The 23,200-nt window shown below is 40.5% G+C and overlaps 3 protein-coding genes across 4 annotated transcripts; 2 read left to right on the top strand and 1 right to left on the bottom strand.

Moving 5' to 3' along the window:
* Window positions 1-149: 149 nt before the first annotated feature.
* Window positions 150-4,756, top strand: gpalpp1 (GPALPP motifs containing 1). The gene is made up of 7 exons (XM_084058172.1): window positions 150-338; window positions 1,105-1,219; window positions 2,031-2,153; window positions 2,279-2,534; window positions 3,135-3,299; window positions 3,402-3,503; window positions 3,776-4,756. Exons 1-7 carry the CDS (start codon window positions 266-268, stop codon window positions 3,992-3,994), a joined length of 1,053 nt encoding a protein of 350 aa, XP_083914298.1. The 5' UTR covers window positions 150-265; the 3' UTR covers window positions 3,995-4,756.
* A 3,867-nt stretch (window positions 4,757-8,623) lies between these two features.
* On the top strand, window positions 8,624-9,289 carry LOC311042923 (charged multivesicular body protein 2a-like; the record flags this gene model as incomplete). The annotated part of the gene is made up of 1 exon (XM_084054025.1): window positions 8,624-9,289. The coding sequence occupies one exon, from the start codon at window positions 8,624-8,626 to the stop codon at window positions 9,287-9,289; it is 666 nt and encodes a 221-aa protein (XP_083910151.1).
* Window positions 9,290-11,974: 2,685 nt separating this feature from the next.
* gtf2f2a (general transcription factor IIF, polypeptide 2a) lies at window positions 11,975-19,742 on the bottom strand. Of its 2 annotated transcripts, XM_084053073.1 has the most exons (9): window positions 19,608-19,742; window positions 17,672-17,745; window positions 17,477-17,495; window positions 17,120-17,258; window positions 15,413-15,457; window positions 14,432-14,513; window positions 13,239-13,338; window positions 12,970-13,113; window positions 11,975-12,456 (listed from the first exon to the last, which is right to left on the bottom strand). In XM_084053073.1, the coding sequence occupies exons 1-9, from the start codon at window positions 19,680-19,682 to the stop codon at window positions 12,334-12,336; spliced, it is 801 nt and encodes a 266-aa protein (XP_083909199.1). In that variant the 5' UTR covers window positions 19,683-19,742; the 3' UTR covers window positions 11,975-12,333. The 2 variants fall into 2 exon arrangements, with proteins under 2 accessions (XP_083909199.1, XP_083909200.1); XM_084053074.1 differs by lacking the exon at window positions 15,413-15,457.
* Window positions 19,743-23,200: the final 3,458 nt, after the last annotated feature.

Here is a 23,200-nt window from a genome sequence, read left to right as displayed (position 1 = left end):
TCAAAAAAGCCCCACAAACCGCAACCACAAATATTTACAAGCAACTTTACAGAAAAACAAGCCCAAAGTCGCTTATAATAAGTGGACATGGCAACACTGGTCGTTTCATTTATTGGCTGTTGATAATGTTTACTTCCTGAGGTCAGGGGTCAAGTTGGATCGTGAGCATTTTCACTCCAAATAAACGATTCACTCCGATTTGGCACAAGTACAATCGAATTGTTCTTTATTAGATAAAAACAAACAACTCGGCGACGTTTTAAAGATGTCATGTGGACCAGCCTTGCCCCCGAGGTTAGGAAACGACAGCGATGAAGACTCAGACAGTGAAGATGGACGTACGTATTTATTTATTTACTAGATCCAACAACGACCGCTGGTGTTTCTTGAGATGTGGGAAATATCCAGTTAAGTTTGATTGATTGATTGAGTGAATACTTTATTAACAGTTTGCAAATAGTAGCCTACAGTGGTACGATTATACAACAATGGTGCTAAAAGGATAATAACACAATAGCTTTAGCCCCTGTAAAGCTCCGAGATGAGGTCCTACGGCTCGGTGACTGTGGGGGGTGACATCGGCGAACATTTTCCACTATGCATATTTCTTTACCCTTTTCCGCGCATCGTATCCGAAATGTAAAGGTATTCTGCCCTGCTCTCAGATGTTTTAACTTTTAGCGGAAAAGAAAATTCAACTGACGGGTTGAAACAAGCGTTGAAATCGCTTAAAATATCAGCCTGTGGCCAGTCAAACCCCGTCCGCATGCATTGTACTGCTCCCGTAAGATTGCACTGGTAAAACATGGCCACAGCAGGCTGACATTTCAAGCAATTTAAACGCCTGTTTCAACCCGACAGTTAGATTTTCTTTGACATCTGAGAAAGCACTGACCTTGTAATTGCTATATATATGCATATATAGTCATGTGATGTATCACTGCAAAACTGTGGAATTAAATTTAAATAAATTAAAAAAGAAATGTGTAAGCTTAGACAGACCAGTCACCATTTGTAGACAGGTGCTCTTTTATGCTGTCCATTTGTGTTTGCTTTGATTATAGCAGGAGATGCTTGGGTTCTGTGTTCTGTTTTCCCTAGCAGTGGTTGGTCCGGCTCTCCCACCTGGCTATAAACGGGGAGAACCCTCCAGCGATTCAGAAGACAGCGAGCGGGAGGTGGTCTTCAAGAGATCCAAGACAACACACACACGCAGAGAGTAGGTTCACTTTAGCATCACACACACACACACACACACACACACACACACACACACACACACACACACACACACACACACACACACACACACAAACACAAACCAGGGCTGCCAAGTGCCAACCCTCCTGGATTTCAACCACATCTCCTTGAGGACTCCTTGATTGTCATTTCTCCTCGAATTCTCCTTGATTTGGTATCAAACTCTCCAAATTCTCCAGAACACAGAAAATTACATCTACTCTGTTAAAACCTTTCCTATGTGGATGTATAGGCCAACTATTTCTGACAGCAAATGCACAATTCATAATGGTTTTGTAAGATAGATTTCTCTCAGTTGCAATGTAACACAGCTCTGTTTACACATTATTTTTTGCCTTTTAATTGTACATACATTATTTTGTTTTGATTGTATTTTGCTACTTTTGCTTTGGCAATGTAAATGTATGTTTTCTCATGCCAATAAAGCCCTTTGAATTGAATTGAGTGTAGTTTCACTGATTAATATACACATAGAGTAGGTTCACTTATATCATCAACACTCCTTACAATTCAGGCATTTAGCAGATTTTGAAACTGTAAAGTCTCTTAAAGCTGCAGCCTGCAGGCTTTAACTTTCTCAATGAAAGAGTGAGGAGACCAGGTAAAAATAAAGTTTTATTAATTTAAAAAGTTGTGGATTGCAGCAGGATGATGATCATTTTCATGTCACTGACAAAGTGAATGTTAACACTGGACCTGTCTGGAATAAAACAAAATAAAAACCCTACTGTACTGATCTGATTTAAAAAAAAAGAACATTGTTTGTCCAGCATGGAAGAGACAGCAAAGCCAAAAGATGATGATGAGGACGATGAGGACGACGACGACGACGACAGCTTCTTTGGACCAGCTCTACCCCCAGGGTTCAAGAAGCAACAGAGTTCACCAGAGAGGTGAGCAAGAGAATTCAAGACAAGAACTCGAGTCAAGATCAGTGTGGACAAGAAAGAGTTTATACTTACCCATAATTAATTTTGTTACATTTTATGATTAACAAATGTTCTATTGTTTATCTCAGGCCACCAGTACTGGGTCCAGCCTTGCCTCCAGGCTTTCGCAGAGCAGCAGATAATGATGATGGTGATGATGATGATGATGATGAAGATTTCCCAGGGCCTGCACTACCCCCAGGCTACAAAGCTGAGACCTCTAGCAGTGAAGGAGAGGATGAGGAAGTAATTGGACCTATGCCTGCCAAAGGATTGGTTCAGGATTCTGTGGTTCTGGACTTTGAGCGCAGGGCACAAAAGATGAAGGACAAGCTGACAGGAGATGTGAGTGTTGAGATTTAACCACTTAAAGACGTGGTGAAATGAAAATGTTTTTTTTCACACTTTTAGAGCCATCTCCGTGGTCATAATATGGACTTTATAATTTTTTTGTGTATTATATCAAAAGTACCAAACAGGCCAATTTTAATTACTTCCTGTCAAACGAAAACATACTGCGTGATGACATGTCATAGGTAGACCCTCCCATAGCTGCACGTTTCTCCAAACACACCTGATTTAAATTACAGAGCTACCCCGTTTTGAATCTCATTTAAGATGACGTCCAGAGTCAGACGGTGTATTACTCAATTTAAACTTAATCAGCACACTAAAATATGTTTCTGAAAACATTTTAGGTTAGAAATTAGCAAAGTAGTAACAAACGTGGTTCAGTACTTCACACTCACACAGGATCTTCCATGCTGAACAAACAATGTTCGTTATTTTATCAGATCAGTATACAGTAGGGTTTCTATTTTGTTTTATGGCATTGCATTGCATTTTTCTTTTACTCTGATATATTTGGATTTTGACATGATTTATGTCTTAAACTGAACATTCCAAATACAGAAATTAAAATGTGTGTGTGTTTGTGTGTAAAAGGATGTTCCTGAGGTGCTCGCTAGAGAAACATGGATGACAGAGCTCCCCCCCGAACTGCAACATATTGGCTTGGGGGCTCGCACTTTCAAGAAGAAGTCGGGTCCAAAGGACAAAGACCGTTCAATGTGGACAGATACTCCTGCAGACAGGGAGCGCAAGATTAGGGTAGGTGCTGCAGCTCACCAGTTTCATAAGAATGAGTTTATCTTTATATAACATGAGTTTACGATTTACTCCCTGTCTATTGTGATTATTCTTAACAAATAGGAGCGCCTTGAGGGAAAGAAGAAAGATGAGACTGAGAAAGTCGACACCCCACAAATGTCCCAAAAGGAGATGCAACTGGCAGCAAAAGTGTCCAAATATAATGTAAGTTGCACTACTAAATTTGTCAATTTGAAAACAACTGATGCTGCTGAGCAAGAGCAGAGTGCGGGCTTTTTGTTCATTCATTTTTGTTCATGATTGCTGCATTTGTCACTGTCCTGTTCTTTGCAAAGTTGCACTACTCTAAAATACAAAGTTTGGATTGGAATGCTGCTGTACCATTGTTACTCCTTACTTTTTCCTTTTTATTTGTACAATATGAATTAAGGAGTTGCCAGACATGAGCATTGTTTCCCATTGTTTCTTTCTGGCAGGAGACCAAGCGTGGTGAATCCTTGATAAGTTTGCACACAAAGAAGATGAAGAAGAAAGCGGAGGAGACGCCCAGCGCACCAGTAGAGCGGCGGGCATTTGATCGGGAAAGTGACCTGCAGGTTAACCGCTTTGATGAGGCCCAGAAGCAGCGACTTCTAAAGAAGTCTCAGGAACTGAACACACGGTTCTCCCACAGCGAGGACCGCATGTTCCTTTAAGTAAATAAGAAGTTGTGGGGTGCAAACTGCTCACAGTAAAATGTTCATTTCATTCTGGGACTGTAGAAATTGACCTGAAAGGGTACATTTTACTGTGGTAGGCTTTGCAGACTTCCAGCGTGTGTCATTTATATTCAGGTTAAACTTAAGAAGATTAAGTATGTTTTGATGGACTTTTTTGATAGACAAAGAAATATTGCCTGACAAATTGAACTACATAATAAGCTCTGGCTCGTTACACACATAAAACGTAATCATGGTAGACAGTTTGACATGCCCTATCCCTTCTGCAAACAGTCAGGACAATTATTTCTAAAGAAAACTGCTATTACAGTATATCTGTCTTACATTGTCTCATGAGGTAGAGGAAATTGTTTGACTTTTGAATTTAAAATGTGCATTAATGACATTGCTAGCCTAAAGATAACCTGTCAATATTGAGGAAAAAAGCCATGTGTTTTTTCATAATGCTCTTTCATCTCCGTAGGAAAGTTCAGTACAAACATAGCCCAAATTTGCAAACGGATTACCTCAGACTGGCCTCTTAGCCCACTCTTAAGACTGCACACACCTGTACATGTTACTTTTTAATCCAGTTCTATGAATAGTTTTGTGTTTTTTGTTGATGTTTTGTTCCATTTTTGATATATTTCATACATGCTCATGGGGTTTCATATTTAGAAAATGATTTTGGTTTCCCTTAGACAATGTTAGTGTATTAATATGTTATAGTTTATGGTATGCTATTAAAACTCCACTGAAATACCATCTGACCAACGTTTTATGTTAAAGCTTTTATGGTGCACCATATAATGGCCATTATGGTTCGGTATTATATAATATAAGCGCTGCAAGTACTAAGTGTATGAATTTGAAAGACATCAACGGAGGCGATACTTGGATACTTGGTAGAGTGACGGCTAAACTGGTGCTCCTAAATCAGCTTAACTCAAACGCAACAGGGGACTTGGATAAGGGTTGAGACAGTGATGCTTTAACTGGTTCTCCTAAATGAGCTTAACTCAAACGCAACAGGGGACTTGGATAAGGGTAGAGACAGTGATGCCTAAACTGGTGCTCCTAAATCAGCTTAACTCAAACGCAACTGGAGACACTTTCTACAAACTATCAGCACACTGTATTTCTGATGTAGAAAGATTGTATCACTACGCCTTTTGCCTGCGGCATTTGGCACCGTGGTCACTCCCTCCAGAACGGGCGCCTCCGTGGTTTGATGTGGAACGATATCAGTGTTTCCTCTGATTACCTATGCCTCGGCCTCCCTACCCACAAGTGTTCAATCTCATGCAGTGTTGTCATGTCGTAAGGCCAGGGGGTCTGGAAAAAGGCAGCTAAGATTCTTAACTTTAGCATATGGTTTAACCTTGTGTATGCGTTCGTAAATCTTGGGGTGTAGTGGTGCTTGGTGACCTCTACAGAGACCAGGTTCTTAAATCTTTTAATGACCTACAGGCTGAATTTAAGTTGCATTAAACAACACTGGCATTTTGTACAAATGCATAGTTTGTCAAAAACTTCCTTGGTCCCTCAAAATGTGCAGACCCCTATTATTACTATTGTAAGGGTCACGAAGCATCGCTCTACTACTACTTCCCACAGGGATGCTTTTGTATGAACCTATTCTAATTTACTGTAGATACAGCCAAGGTTTCGAGAGAGGTTATTCCAAAGATATAATGACCTCTAAATAAAAGATCTTCAAAAGATGAACCGCACTCACAAGTTGAACGTCTGTTCAGGCTTTATTTGCAGCAGCAGCCCCCAGGACAAAACTACAAATAAAAGATCTCATTAAAACATTTGTTCTTGGATGAGGTAATACAAGCTGAACCTCTATATGATCATGCACAGTATTACTATAAACAATTTGTTTATGTATAAAACAGATGTTAAACTGCTCATGACTGACTTGAACAGTACAAGTGTATTGAAAGACAATCTATTCTATGCAGGCATACATACGGCTCACATTAGATCTCAGTGAGCAACCCAGGACCAACCGCGCTGCCCTGTTTAGAACAACCAGGAGCTTCCTGAGGTCACCACTGGCAGCAGATGATCACACCATAGAGCAATAGTCAAGATGACATAAAACTCAACTTTGAACTATCTGACATAAAAGGGGACGGGCAGCAAAAGAAGCAAAAAATGAGCAATTGGAAATACCAACTGCTTTTCCCATTTTCAAAACAATATAATTAATGTGGTGAGACCAAGACAGAGTGCAATCCAGTATCAGTCCAAGGAGTTTATTACTTTCAACTAGTTGAACTGCCAAATTACACAAGTTTAAATCAAGCTTTGGGCTTGTAGATAACCTGTGCCTTGTTCCTAACACAATACATTATAATGCATTATAATCTGCTTATAACACTGACCGTACATGTATAGCTATAAGCACTCATAAATACTCATAATACTTAATAACAATAAAGGCTCTTGGCCACTGAAGTCCTTATTTTTGTATGCATTTATTTAATCTGTAAATCGTTATGCACACCCATCTTGCACTGACTTGATGCCTATGTTATATTAATTGCGGAAAATGTTGCAGAACAAAATAGTCATCAAGCTGTGATTGTGTTGTCCTCTCACTTGAACACAAAAATAAAAAGGCAATATGGGGTCCATTCTGAGATCGCTATCTCAGAATTGAGATGAACAATTTAAATTACTCAATTCACTTTCACCTTCTGATACCACATTAAAAAAGATCCTAAACAGCGGCTGACAGTAGGGACACACCCACACACACTTGAAATCATGTTTGCGCCCCTAAGCCAGTATAGGTCCCTGATTGGCTAACCAGACCCGTCGGCTTAACTGATTGGCCGAGCTTCGCAAAACATTTGTGCCACAACGCAGTATAAATGTAACGACTTGCATCGGTCGCGCAAATTGTTGGAAAGACGGAAGAAGTAAGGCTGGGATGAATGAAGGAAGAAAGGTTTGGAAATAAAACAAGAGAGGTGAAGTTGGGATGGTTTGGAAAGGAGGTTTATGGATGCAGTGAGAGATGATATGCAGGTGGCAGGAGTCACAGTGGAAGACGCAGAAAACAGAACCAGATAATAATAATAATAACTAGAAAAAGTGCTCCTCGGAGCACAACTCTCCGCCAGAAGACTTGTGTTGGTTCGAAGGTCGCGAAGGTCGCTATCCCTCTTGTATATGTAAGTGTCCTATCCATCCTGTCTGGGTAAGTGTCCTCTTCCGTTCATTCTGTGTAAGTGTCCTATCCCTCCTGTCCTATCCGTCCTGTCTATGTAAGTGTCATATCCCTCCTGTCTATATAAGTGTCCTATCTGTCCTATCTGTCCAATAAGACAGATAGGAACAATTGGACCGCGACTACTTGACTACTTCCGGTTCGAAGGTCTGGGAGTGAGCTAGTGGCCGGATTTTCGGTATTGGAATCTGGCTTATCACAGTGACACATGTATTTATAGGTCGCTATCCCTCTTGTATATGTAAGTGTCCTATCCAACCTGTCTGGGTAAGTGTCCTCTTCCGTTCTGTCTGTGTGAGTGTCCTATCCCTCCTGTCTGTATAAGTGTCCTATGTCATATCCCTCCTGTCTATATAAATGTCCTATCTGTCCTATCTGCCAATTATGTATCAGCCATGCAGCCATTTCATGGTTCCCGTCTTACCTCACTCTGACAGTGGCAGAGACACTGTCAGAGTGATGCCATGTATATATAGGCCCGGTGGCGTCACTAGCCAATCAGATCACAGTATTTCACGTGTCACGTGAGGCTTGACCAATCGGTGTGTCATGTTTAGAAAGTGAAAACGCAGTGATAACAATACTCTCCTGGCGGAGAGTAATAATGGTTAAAACGGTTCATGGGAATATATGAACCGCTGTGGCAACCCCGATGGGAATTAGCCGAAATAAGTAGTAAAAATGGAACAACTTGCATCATTCTTGACATGCATGCCCCAAATAAGCCAGCATCTGATGGGCGCCGTCCTAGTTCTGTAGTGACAAGGTTTCACGTCATTATGTATTGATGACATCAATACATGATGATGTGAAAACTTGTCACTACAGAACATGACTTCATTTTGATGTCATCATGTATTGACAATGTCATTTGTAAGCATCATATATCTAGTCGGTGCCATTAAACAGTTATGTTTCCAACCTTTTTTCTTAGTAGACTTTAAATCAGTAAAGAGTGGTGTTACGAACATTCAGGGCATACCTAGGAAACATTCAGGGCATAGTTGCCAGCAATAGCCTATATATGGAGATCCCCTTAGATGGAGAGTCTGACATCAGCGAACCCTTCCTAGAAACTCCATGTATAGACATAACCATCACGTCCATGGCTGACGTTTTTGATCCCATATTTGGCCATAACTTGGCCATCGGCAGCTCCATATATGGAGACCTCTGACACTATCTGACATCATCATAGTGATGTCAGGACCGCAAGCCAGCATTATAAGAGAGGCTCGAAACCCTCTCAGGAGTGCAGTCACAGAAAGATTCCGAGAGATATTAATTACCTACCAAGAGAGAAGCATCGAGGAGGAACCAGGAATAGTTGGTTATCACGGCCTAAAGCATATACCGACCCAAAGACAAGTAGCTGCAAGATGGAGTATCTGTTTGGGAAGAGAAAGACCCCAGAAAAGGTACTTAAGCAGAACCAGCGTGCGCTCACCCGAGCCATGAGAGATCTGGACAGGGAACGACAAAAACTGGAGCAGCAGGAGAAGAAAATCATTGCTGATATTAAGAGAACGTCTAAACAGGGACAAATAGATGTGGTCAAGATCATGGCCATGGACTTGGTTCGCACAAGGCGCTACATCAAGAAGTTGTACATTTTGAGAGCAAATATCCAAGCAGTCAGTCTCAAGATTCAGACGCTAAAGTCCAACAACAGCATGACACAGGCAATGAAAGGCATCACCAAAGCCATGACCAGCATGAACAAACAGCTCAACATGCCTCAGATTCAAAAGATTATGATGGAGTTTGAACGACAGAGTGAAATCATGGACATGAAGGAGGACATGGTGAATGACGCAATGGATGATGCTATGGGTGATGAGGATGACGAAGAAAACAGTGAAGCCATCGTCTCCCAAGTGTTGGATGAATTGGGTCTCAGTCTGACAGATCAGCTATCTAGCCTACCAGCCACAGGAGGACGTCTGTCGGAGGCAGGAGATAAGAAGGCTGAACACCATGCTGCACTGGCAGATGCTGACGCTGACCTGGAGGAGCGACTGAACAAACTCAGGAAAGATTATTGAATCCCGAGACAGTCGGCAGACAAATATTCAGATTTCTGTATTTCTGTATCTACATTTCTTTGGGAATAAAAAGGTGTGTTGAAGTATTTTGATCAAGTTTTCAGTATGCATATGAACATTTAATATCCAGGAAATAACATTATAGCAACCCAATCAGCAGAGAAACATTGCCCTTGTATGTTTCTGCAAACCACGGATCCATTACATCTCTGTTTCAAGGTAGACGCGCCATCAGCAGCGGCCTGAAGCCCCAAGAGGTGCGCCTGAGCGAGACGTTAGTGCGAAGCCCACTGCTGCTGACTCAGCACCATTCAAATTGCATTTAATATGTTCTAATGTACTGTATTTTCAATATTAAAGAATCTAGGATTGCATCGACATGTTTCTGGAGAAGTTGTTATGCAACGTTTTTTGGGTTAGACAACGTCTAGTCTACGTATTCCGAAACGTGCAGTGAAGTTTTCTCTGGCTCCCAGGCTGCATTATAGACACTATCACTGACTATCCTAACAAATTTCCCACAATTCTGCGCATAAAGCCCAGCCAAATACTATGGTTTTGACCAAGTCTTTCCAGTCAGATTGGGCTGAACCTTTACCCAAATGTGGAGATAATGACTGAGGTTATTTCATCTTAGTACTGATGTCATAGGAAGTCATAGTACTGATGTCATAGACTGGCTACATACCAAATGAGATCCACATCATAAGTCACACGGATACTACCCGTCTTGTTTTTCATCAGTCCTTTTCACCTTTCCCCCTTTTCTCCCAATTTAGATGTTATACCCCCTTGTACTGTAGTGCCTCATCGTCACTGCTGTCCCCTACCGGTTCGTTTATTAGGGAGGGTCATGTCCACTTCCTTTCACCTAACAATGAGTTTCACTGGCAGGACAACACTATTCTCAGTTCAGCTCCCTGCTGTGCAGCAACAGACATCGCCCTCTGTGTCTGGCTTCCCACTCTCCGACACGATCAATTGCGTTTGTTGGCGCTCCCAGCCAAGCCGGATGCACCAATTCTACTGCCTACAGTATACGTCATGTCCTATTATGAGCGAATAGAGGAAGGGAATCAACGTCACGCGATTCCCTTTTTTTACCCTTTGAAGGGTCAAACAAAAACAAAAGATAATTGGTCAAAAACCCGGATGTGTGTCTCAAAGAATAGGTGTACACACAACAGGCTTCATCAGCATGGCAGGGCAAGGGGAGACAGGGGCTGCCAGACCTAGGCTGTGAATATTTTAACTATAGTTATTTAATTTTTTTCCACTCTTTTTTTTTTTACAATCCCCCCCAAATAGTTTTGTCAGCCGGTTTGGAATAACACCTTGTTTCCATTGGGCTGTGTGATGTCTATAATTCTGTTTAATCCATTCATTCCTATACAAACCTCTGTGATCTCTTGCGAAACACCTTCCGTTTCTTTACCGTATGGAATTTGGCTCGAGTATGTTACTTTTGTTTTACCTTTTCAGATTTTGGATAGACCGTATACATTGTGTGCCAAAGAAACAAGCAGAAGAGAACATTTCAGTCAATTCAGGTACTAATATTATTTAATTTATACATTTATTGCACTTTATAATAAAAAACACACCCAGTGTGAAGTGGGCGGTGTGGTCACAGTGGTCATCACAGTGATGGAAGTGATTCACCCTAAAGTGCATAGCCCTATTTATAGGGCTATGCACATGTGTCATGTGTTTCTAGCCAATCACAGTCCTGAATAGTCATGATGGCCAATCACGGTGCAGGGTTAGGGGGGTACAATGGTGGCCAATCACAGCGCAGGGTTGGGGGGGTGCAATTGGGTCGATGTCCAAACCTCACATATAGGGGCGGTTGCACCACCCCAAAATATTGTTTTGATTCATCCGTAAAATTAACGCATTTCTGAAGACTAGGGGGAATATTGCGTATATTAAACAGAATTAAGTTCAATGGAATTAAGGCTTAACCTTGTGTCACCAGGACACAGTAGCCGCTGCCTTCATGTGGCTGATCTGGTAGTTGAATACAGTACCATGGATGTTATGTTTGACACCTAAAATAAACAGGCAAGTATTGCACTAACAGCTAGGGTCAGATTTCCATAACGGACCTGCAGACTAAACACACAGGTCCCCATAGGTATTTTTGCCAAGCAGCTATAATTAAATAGTAAATTATGATTGAAATTCAAAAGCCAATGTTTACAGCCACCACAACAGCTTCTTTGAGTTCAGGAAATTCAATTTAGTTGCCAGATGCTGTAGGCCATTTCCTATTGTTGGAGGAAAGGATCCAAGAAAACTGGCCCCTGTGCAAATTTATATCTAGAAGTATCTTTAGTATAATTGTAAAGGCCATGCGTGCAGGTCATCTCCTCTGCTTGTTTCATCTTAGTGTGAAACCTTATCAGGGATTCACCACTTTTACAGTAGTCTAACAGTGCAATACTAATGTTCTAATCTACATTTGACTTAGACACAGTGATAATTCAATTCAGGGGGTTTATTTGGCAGGGGAAACATACTGAACATTTACAATGCCAAAGAAAGTGTCAAATAAAAACTAAAATAAGAAAGTCAAACAGCTCAAATAGAAAATCGATTTCAATTTCATTCAAACTAATTAGGTATAGGTCAATTGTTTCCATAAATCTCTAAAATGCTTCGGTAACAACGCAAACTAGTGTCTTCAGTATGTAAACAATTTTATTCAAAACATTTATTAATTGAAAACAATTCAATTTTAACATCATAAGAAGGTTGCTGCTAGGATGCCTTATGCAGAGACTACTGATACTAATGAAAAGACATTTCACATCCTGTTCATCAGAGTCCACATTATACTCATGGAGTCAGAGTGCAGCAAGCCAACACAATATACAGAACGTCATACAGAACCTCATAAAAATGTATTAACAAAAAATATAAACAAATCTTGTGTTAAAACATCTTGACGGAATTGCCATCCATTAAGGTTCAAGCTAACACAATATACAGACCCTAATAAAACTTGGAAGAAAAAGACCCTAAAGGTGTTGAAGACAAAACTATTCGTCCGTCTTTTCATCGCCTTGGTAATGTCTGTACTCTGGCCTGAGTTCCCAGGTGTTTTTGTGTGTTCCCTTCACATTGTAGATGCCTATGTCATGCAGGATTTCCTTCAAGTAATTCTGGAAGAAGAACATTTTTTATTAGTGTCCAATCCATTATAGGACGCACAATGAGTTTATGCATTAGGTAACTTGCATACTTTATTTAAACCAAATGTATTTTGATTAGTCTCACGTAGCCAGACGACCAGAGAACGCCTACTGATACGTCTGGGGAAATCTAAATTCAATTAATGGTCTTGGACGCCAGAGAAAACCAGCGGTAACAAACCTACGCCCAGCGCTTTGAAAACCAATTCTACCATTCCATATGAGTCTTTGCATTGGCTCTGCGAAGCTGTTATTTTTTCATTTCCAAATTGTTTCCATCTAGTTTTAGCCCATTCACTGAATTTAGATGTCACCACACATACCAATAGGCAGATACTGTAGTGTAGATATCTGATCATTTAATTTCAATGTCTGCAATGTTGCTACAGTACCTGCTGCATGACATAACTTTGAACCTAAGGTTTTCAGAGCCAATGACATTAAGAGCTGATTAATGAACACACTGTCAGTCAATATCCTTACCACAGGCTGCTTGGTGATGTCCACCAGATCTTTGATGTTGTAGTATTGGTGCTTTTCAAAGGCAGAGAACAACATGTCCAATACTTGCTGCTTGTCAGCCCTGGCTCGTTTACCCTCCTCCTTCTTCTTCTTGTCATATTCACGCTTTAGCAAAGAAATAAAAAATAAATTACAGTTAAACATTTCTTTCTCCCAGTGCCCAGTAACTTGACATACTTAGTATATGTTGACAGTTTGGATGTACAAGGCATATGAGGCATCTTTCTTACATTGTAAGCATGGTTGGCTACAGGTTTGTAGTTGTTGGTGACAGCTTTGTCCAACTGCTGAGACAACCTCACAGGCTTGGATGACTCTTCAATTTGTATCCTGTCAAATGAAAACACAATCACTTCCATTCACAATATGAATCTGTACCAGTGACATTAGAAACAAATTACAATGTGTGCATACTGGCTGCTGATTACAGTATACATCCTTTTAAAAACTGTATTCTACCTGTATTTTATAAAATGCAATAGATTCAGGCAAAACAAAATATTCATATTAAACTTTAAAACATGAGCCTGACTTCAGAAACGACCAAATCTTCAAACACTGTAATTTATTTCTGTGGACACAAGAGGGCATCATTATAATTTGGTTGCAGGTGATAATTTGCTTCCAAAAATATTGATATTACCAAATTAATTTATCACAATTCTTTCAGCTACACACCAATATCAACAAGCAAGGACTTTGGTTGTTACAGTATTTGACAAGTTATTGTTTCACAACCTAAATTGATTAAAAAAAAAAAAAAACATTACATCACAGAACAGGCTATTCAATAAAGGGTTCCTATAGCACTGTAGCGCTGGAGGGAGAGGTCTTCATTCATACCACCCGGATTAACAGACTGTAAATGGAAAATCTATCTGGATTCAGTTGGAAGGAGTTTGGTGTCTAAATCACCACCTCTTCTGGATTGCTTAACTTGTTCTAGAACTATCAATGAAAGCTCTGCTATGGAGTGACCGGCTTCCATAAAGTGTCTGGCAATAGGAGATTTAATGTCCTTGCGTCTGATGGCACTCATGTGTTCTATAATTTATAGAACACATGAGTGCCATCAGTGCCATACATTCAATCGCAAACAGTTATAATACAAGATATAAGTTAGTGCTGGGTGATATGACAACATTTATAGAACAAGCATCGTTATTTAGTGCATTATAATATTACAGGGGCACATTGGGCCATTCCCGAAACGAGCTTACGATCATATCTGATCCTAAAGTGCTAATTTGAGTGATTTTGCTTAGCCACACCGTCGTACTATAGAGTATAAATCAGGCTTTCCCTGATGGGCGGCGGCGGGTGTGTGTGTGTGTGTGTGTGTGTGTGTGTGTGTGTGTGTGTGTGTGTGTGTGTGTGTGTGTGTGTGTGTGTGTGTGTGTGTGTGTGTGTGTGGCATACGTACCTCTTCAACCTCATGTAGCTTTCACTGACAGCTGGTCTGCATTCTGCTCTCTGCACCACCACTCCCTCCAAAGCTATTTTATCTACAGCAGATGAGATTTAATCAAAACTTTAATCCACACTGCAAGTGTGCACATGTTTTCATTAATTTTCAATTCAAATCTTTAGAACAGGAAAGGGTGTGAGTAAAACATATGGTAACAACTCAAGATACTTTCACAAAGCTTTCACAGTAAAGCAGAGTTAATTTGTGCTGTTTATATGAATCCTGTCCAATTCAATCAACGCTGGGGTGCACCTGTTCTTTATTTCTTGAAATCAGATCTACATGTGAACATTCCTTTAACCAACACTGCACCACAGCAGCCTCTTTCCAACAAATGGCATCTAAGCCAACATCAGCAAACTCCACTCTGAAATGTTGTGACCCTTTTTTGACCACAGCCTTTCTAACCTACTAGACTCACAAGTCAGTCTAGTCTCTAAACGCTTTGCTCAACTAGAGACATAACACAATCTCCCAGCTTCTGTTGCCAAAACTGGTGAGTGGAAACAATGAGTTTGTTTATAGACAGTCTTTAGGGCAGTTCTTCATATTGGTGTGGGGACTCGTTTCCAAATCAGTAGGCATAGCTTTGTTACCAGCTCTTCGCACCGGTGTTCCAGTAACTACCTTGCCTTTAAAAGTCCCTAGACTTATCGGTAGACGAAGATCTCCAATTGTCTGGCACTAATCCTCTACAGAAGACCACAGAAACTACATGTAATTCCAGAGATTTTTGCAAACAGAAAAGAGGCCCTAACTCAGCAGAAACGTTGCCCCCCCAAGTGGACCCGAGTGGATAATTATGATCCCACGGCACACACCATCCAAAACCAATATTTGGTGCCAAAAGGAACCACATTCCAAAGACCCACAGCCTGTATGTTTCCCATTGTTGCAGCTCTGAGACCCCCTGCGGATTGAGACGGAGGAACTCACCTGGACCTGCCCCCGCCCCCGAACCTGAGCTCTCTTCTGATTGGCCTACAGGAAGGGAGGGAGGGATGGTGAAATGACAGCAGAGAGATGGAAGACGGAAGGAGGGGGGAGGGGGGGGGGGTCGAACAATAAGAACCTCACCCAAGGGTTTAGTCACCCGTCAATCGCAGATGAGACGATTGATGATACACAGAGCTGCTTCTCCGTGTATACTATCCACAAACTTATGAGCACGATCGTGCACATGAGCAAGCAAGCATGCGCTCACACACAAGCGAGCACAGAGACACTCCACCAACATTTAAACACATACACACCAGCGCACACGACACTCAAGAGGTGTGCCACACTAGGAACACAATACAAACAGGAACAGCACAAGCTCAAGTAGCGTCCATCATAAAAAGAAATGTAACAGAATTAATTATAATCCAGGGACAAGAGTGCTTGCGGCACATTCAATCAAAGGCCTCCATGCACACACATTAAAGCAACTCTACAAAGATTGAGCCAGATTTGTGTTGATTGACAGGTCTATGTTAACAAGGTCCAAATCACACACACAACAGATCCCAACTTTTCAAAAGGCAGCTTGCAAAACGGTCTGTGATCATATATTGGCAATGAACTGAAAACGCCAAAGGAGAGGAAAAAAACTAAAAGTAGGCTAGTAGCAGCAATAAGATTAAATTGAAATCAGGTACACATTCACATCTGAGAAGCAATGTATACATAATAAGGCACACGGAAAAGGAACGTGATAAGTGTTTCATACATAAGAGGAGGAGCAGGACAGGGGAAACAAAAAATTTAAAATTCTCTTCCCTTTTCCCTTCTGTGTTTACTTATCCACTACATACAGTATATTACTTATGTTTCAGGGTTATAGTAGACAATGACACACTAAGGGGAAAAGCTAAGAAGAATTAGGCTACAGACAAGCAGGAAATTGGAAATGGTGTGTATTAGAGCCAGATGCACAGGAAGAAGCAGAGTGGAATGAGTTCTTCTACATTGGCACACATAGAACTTACCCCTTAGCTGTTTTATGAACAGAAAACACAGTTAACCATTAAAGCTACAATCCGCCGGGACTTTTAATGAATCAAACATTATTTTGACCTATCTGTATGGTAGAGTAGGTTCATAAAATAAAACATCTCTCTCTGTCAGGAGAGACAACAGACATACAACCTACGGATTGTAGCTTTAATTCACACAGATAATACTCATTTCTGATTAGATGGTAGGTGTCCATACATTTTGTGTACCAGGACACATCATACATAGTCCTGGTCAAAAGTTGTTACCATTCTAAATCAATGCTTATCATAGATTAAACTGTACCTATAACAGTAAAAAACAAACTGTATAAGCTGTTTGTTGGACTAAGAATGATTACCAAGACAACACAGCTTTTGATAGCTGTTTTAATATGAATATTTTAAATTATTGAAGAACAAAATATAACGTAATATATTTGTTTCTTTGGTGAGTGGCCATTGTACAAGTATCACAATATAGGACATTAACGGACGCAGTGGAGGGCGACACTCTTCCTCATCTGTTATTTTCACCTGGACACCTCTGAGTTGTTTTTATTACTACCACTTTGAAACAAAAGGCTGTGACAAAGGTGTTTTATTCTTGCATTCCCATCTACTGAACAGTTTCTTCAACAGCTTACAATTAAGTCAAAAGGCTCACCTGAGGAAGTCTCAGTGAAGACAGCCAATGTCTGACCTCCCACCGTCTGCATGGTGAATGGATGCTCACGAGGTGCGGACACAGAGGCGCCTCCGGCGCATTCAATCACTGTCAGGTCTTCATTCAAAGTGAAAGACACCTGTAAAAGACAAGCATCGTACACGGAACAAAACGTTTGGTGCCGATTGGTACAGTGCTTCGCAAAGTTTGCAGTGAACACGCAGACAGGCAGGCACACACAGGCGAAAACATAATCTCCTCCGGCCTTCCAGCCTGGCGGAGATAAATAAGAATAAAGCAACTTTCGATTGGAGACATGGTGGTGTATCCACATTTAAAAAATTGACAATCACATACCTCTGCTTTTCCCTGGTTCCTGAAAGAAACAGTTACAAATATTTAGAAAGCTAGATATCAGAATCCAAGGCTCATTAGTTAAGGTGTAATAAGTAATAACTGCACATAATATTGCAAACTAATAACAGAACACCAGTTTCAGCAGTAGACCGTACACATGACATGATGTAACTATCATAGTTCTGCTTCACTTACTTGCCAATTCTTATTTTCCCGACCTCGCCTCTCCCAGGCGCCTTTGCCCATTGTTGAGCCAAATATTTGGGCACCTGCACAGTGAAAGGAACAGACATTTCGCCAATGCACTCTTGGTTACCAGATGTATGTGGCCTTTGACTGAGCAAATCACTTTAAAAACACCCGCCCATTGGATCACATCCTACTAAACTGCTCAAAAAAAGTTCGGAAACTTAACTTCGGTCAATTATATCTCCCCTTTAATAATACCAATTGGTATTGTGTTTTATATCATTTTCATCGTTGATTAGTCACCTTTACAACGAGGTACAGCTTGTAAGGATCGTGCATTTGTGGATTGAGCAACACAGCTAAATGTGTGGGTAGCGCCTCCAAAAAATGTGCCAAAATCACCCAATATGCTTCTGTTGGTAATCACTCTTGTTTTGAGCAACCTGTCAGCACACGCTGCTGAGAGGTGTGTGCCAGTAGTCACAGGTGTGTGACTGCCTCACAGGTGAGTGACTGGCACCTGAACATGGGTTCTGCAACTTTGTTGAGTTTGTACTCCAAGCAGCAACACTGCCCCCATGGAAAGATGCCACGTTTGTCCCTTCAGGATAAGGCCCGTGCAATAGGGCAAGTGAAGCTGGTGTTCCGTTATGCAGAGTGACAGCATTATTTGGTGTTAGCCCTGGTACCATTTCCAAACTTAGGACCAAGTTCTGTGAGACAGGTGAAGTCAACAAGGAAGACAACATCCCAAGATTCCTTGCTTCACTGAGGAACCATAGATTTACAGGCAAGATTTGCACAACGGTACCAAAGACAGATGTCAAAGCTGCAGGGTCCATGCTCAGGTGCCAGTCACACACCTGCCTGCAAATGGTACCAGGGCTGACAACAGGGCTGACATCAAATAATGCGTAACGGAACACCAGCTTCACTTGCCCTATTGCAGGATTCCTTATCCTGAAGGGACAAACGTGGCATCTTTCCATGGGGGCAGTGTTGCTGCTTGGAGCATACATAAACTCAACAAAGTTGCAGAACCCATGTTCAGGTGCCAGTCACTCACCTGTGAGGCAGTCACACACCTGTGACTACTGGCACACACCTCTCAGCAGCGTGTGCTGACAGGTTGCTCAAAACAAGAGCGATTACCAACAGAAGCATATTGGGTGATTTTGGCAATTTTTTTGGAGGCGCTACCCACACGTTTAGCTGTGTTGCTCATTCCAAGAATGCACGATCCTTACAAGCTGTACCTCGTTGTAAAGGTGACTAATCAACGATAAAAATGATATAAAACACAATACCAATTGGTATTATCAAAGGGGAGATATAATTGACCGAAGTTACGTTTCCGAACTTTTTTTGAGCAGTTTATCTATGCCATTTGTCATCATTAAACTAGTGAAAATAGCAGATCTACAAGCTCACACAACGCTTCACTTCCCACTGCGTTGTGAGCTTGTAGATCGGCTATTTTCACAACTTCTTAAACATGTTTTCTAATTTATGGAATTTCTTTTTTTTTAATTTATTGATGACATTCTTTAGAAAAATCATTGCATTTTTTTATTCATGATTATTTATTATTTTTTATGTATTGACATTTACTCGTGACCCATAAAAATTGGGAAACAGAGCTTTAACATAATGAACGTTATGTCTAGTTCGGATAAAACCTTGGATCAAGACTATCATAGATGTATTTTATCTTGTCTGACTTTGATATGCAAATGTAAAATTCGATCAAATACATCTATGATAGACAGTCTTGATCCAAGGCTAGATAAACACGGAAACTAACGGAAACTACCCAACACACTTTGTTCATCAAGTGCCGCTAACATATTTGGCTAACGTTATGCTAACGATTAACGTCAGCCGAAGAAACTTCATCCTGTAAAACGTATCTAATCTATATGTCTGAAATAATCGGCCCTACCTTTACGAGCCATACACCAGTGTTCTGTTTAGCACCGGTTAAATCCACGTCTCCTTTATTCTCTCTCTCTGACATGTTTTAAAGTTCGTCGGAGGCTAAATCAAATTGTACACAACAGAGAAGCTTCAACACGTTATGAACGGGGTAGTATGGTGGCTCTAAAGGGCCAAAACAGCTGAATGATGCTTCTTCTTTGGGGTTTAAGCGGCACCTTGCATACTTTGTGTTGCATTACTGCCACCTTCTGGAGTTAGTCAACTCTAGCCTGGTTCCAGACCATAGCTTCAGGCTGATAATCATAATCAGAATCAGAATCAGAATCAGAATCAGAATCAGGTTTATTGTCACATCACAGGTTTACAACGTAAAAAAGTGGGTGAAATTCGTTTTTTTTTTTTTTTACATCATTCCCATCGCAACGTTAATTTCCATAGAAAGAAGAGGGGGGAGGGAGAAGAAGAAGAAGAAGAAGAAGAGGGGTGGGGGGTAAGTGGGAAGGAGATCAAACAAGGGAACAGCAGAAAGGCCAAACAAGTTATCTACATATATTTACAAAAGTACCTGAGATAAGAAACAAACTAAGGTGCCTGAGCATAGCAGCAATGTATGTATACTGTGCATGATATACTTATGGACGTTAAGGTGCTTAGAGAAAAAAAGAGCACAATAAAAAAGACAAAAAGTCAGTGCGTTATACAATCAGGCTAAGTCAACTCCTGTGCTGATCCCCGATCCGTTATGACATGTTTGTCTCCGCCAGGCCGAAAGGCATGGCCGAGACTATGTTGCTGCAAAACTGTGCACACGCACTCCCTGGGACCCTGGATGCCAAAGCCGAACCTCTGCCCCAAATTGTTCAAATTGGCCTGTTATAGCGCCACCAGTTATATTACTCCTACGGATCTGTCTGATTTTCCATATTCCATCCTGATTGGCCAAGATTGGCTTCCAAAGTTTTCAGGATTGGTTCGTTTTGAACAAAATGCCTCAAATCATTAACAAAGCATGCGATTTCTGTGAAATTTTCCAAATCACTCCCATAAGACATGGGTCAGCGTAGCTCCACCCAGGCACTTTCAGCATCCTGGATCGTTCTTAAGCTTTGCTCTGTACAATTTAGAAGGGCTCCACATTCTATTGACAATTTTGAACTGAATTAACCATGTGCGAATATTGCGTGACATGTGCTTTGAATTGCGTAGTACGCTGACCCATTCTAGTTCTGTGAATGTAGTTCTAATGTCTTTTCTCCATTGTTTTCAGGGCACTGGTGGTGCTGTAGGCTATTTCTGCAGCAACATTGAGTGAATGCCCCAGAGTAAATACTCTATGGTGTGCTATTATTCATGAGAATATGAGGCAAATCACAGGCCAGGATATTCCTTATATGCCTGGTCTTTTTTTTATTCTGGGTGATCCTTCATCGTTAAAAGATCTCTCCATCCCCTCCGCTCTGGCGGACTGGATTCATACAGCACTTATGCTGGGCAGGAAGATCATTGTTAAACTAAGAGTGGAAGTCTGGAGATTTGCCTCCAGCACGTTTGGTTCTCTCAGCTTGGAATTGTGGCTGCTCTAGAGAATTTATCTTTAAGAATGAATGAACAGGTGGACAAATATGATTTGAAGTGGAATATGTATCTTAGTCATATTGCAGGCCCTTGATGCTGCATTATTGGTTGCTAAAAGTATGATCTTGTGTATATAAAGTTTTTTGTGCCTTACCTTGATTGTCATTGATTATGTATTTTTACTATATGTTTATTAGTATTATTTGTCGTATTGTTTGCTCTGTTAAAAGTTTTAAAAAAAAACTCAAATAAAGCATTTAACAGAAATTGTGTCAATTACAAACTAGTAACTATAGGGCTGCAACTAATGATGGTTTTCATAAACTATTCATCTGTCAAATATGTTTTTGATTTTTCAATTCATGATTCATTTATACCATAAATGACTTTAAAAGAAGGTTATAAACTACAAAATTAACAGAGAAAATCATTCACATTTTGGTCAAGTTGTACATAGCACATACTAGAAATGTGTACAAAATGCATTATTAAACCAATTATTTAGTTCATAAAATGTAATTTGATAAATTGTCAGTCCATCCGTTAATCATTTCACGCCTAATTGGTAGGCACACAAAGACTATGCAATACTGTTTGATGCATATCCATTTTTGGAATCATCTGCATGCTGGGTTGCAGGTTGCAGGTTGTAGAGTGATCTGACTCTTGTTCCATCTCCTTGCAGGAACGACAAGTCAGACATTCTTCGTCTACTGGACAGACCTTTGACCTGGCTTTCAAGTCTCTAGAAGAACAATTTGACTTTGTTTTTAAATCAGTGTTTGCCCTGTGTACAATATTCTCAGGTTTATCAGTGGTTGCAGATTAATAATTGTATGAATGTATCTGTAGTTACGGCTTACCTGTAAATGCAGTGAATTATGTCCATGAACATCTCTGAACATCTCTGTTGTAAATGCCCCAATTGTCTGGTTTCTCCTACATCTCAGCCTTGAGCCTGAAAACAGTGTGATAAACATCCTTTAAGCCCTGTTCAAAAGACAGCCCATCCGCCATCCTCCTTTATGTCGGGAAACAGCAACAATTAATGCATAACACAAAAACACATTCCACCATTTCAACTGCCCTTGCCAGTAACAAGTGATTTTTATTTCATTTTTTCAAATAATATTGTCCCTTATTCAATCTGAAAACCTAAGGTAAATTGGTCAGCAGAAAGCGCAGGGACGTTAATTTTGCATCTCAAATAGTAAAATCTGGGTTTCCCACAAAAGAAGGTCCAGACTGTCAAGGATGCTGCATGTTTATCTTAAGGACTACATTCAACCAGAACTACTACTTGAACTATGTTTCTGTCCTTACTCATTCATCATGTAGACCAGATATTATACCTTATACCTTGTTGGAGAGGTTTCTGCAGTAGGCTACTTAAGTTGTATCATCAGGTTTCTGAGCTGGGCTGATGCTGATTTATCCTCCATCTGCCTGAAAACCTGTAAAAAAAAAAGAAGGAAATGTGATGCCTGCAAAAGTAGGCCTACACAACTTACTACACTATGATTATGATTTTGACAGGTAGAAAATGAAAAGCTTTCTTTAAAGTTTGATCACTTGTCACTTTAAGTTGTCCCCCAGTTCAATAAAATTCTATTAAATAATTTCGTATTTGAATTAAAAAATACAAATGGACAAACATGTAGGCCTACTACTCCATAAAGATCTAAACATTTCACAGATTTTTTATGTTTTCATAAGCATAAGGAGTAGTGTAGCCATAACATGCAAAAACAGCAGTGAAAATAATTATGGCTGGAAATTGCCAATAAACTATAATTAAAGATGAAAATCTAAAGAAGAATCTAAAGATTCTTTATTTTTAAATTGATTTTAAACGGCCGCTCTTCAACTAACGGTCCTAACCTCGCGTTACCAAGCTTTCCATTATATTTTTAACCAGTGCCATCCGGTCCTGAACCCGCCTACTTCAAAACTGTATCCGGTAATTTACAAATACACATACATGTACGCACACATATCGTTTCCGTATCTGCTGAGTCTCTC

The sequence above is a fragment of the Gymnoscopelus microlampas genome (assembly GCF_963454915.1).
Source record: "Gymnoscopelus microlampas genome assembly, chromosome: 1".
NCBI lineage: Eukaryota > Metazoa > Chordata > Actinopteri > Myctophiformes > Myctophidae > Gymnoscopelus > Gymnoscopelus microlampas.
This window is presented reverse-complemented; position numbering and strand designations above follow the sequence as displayed.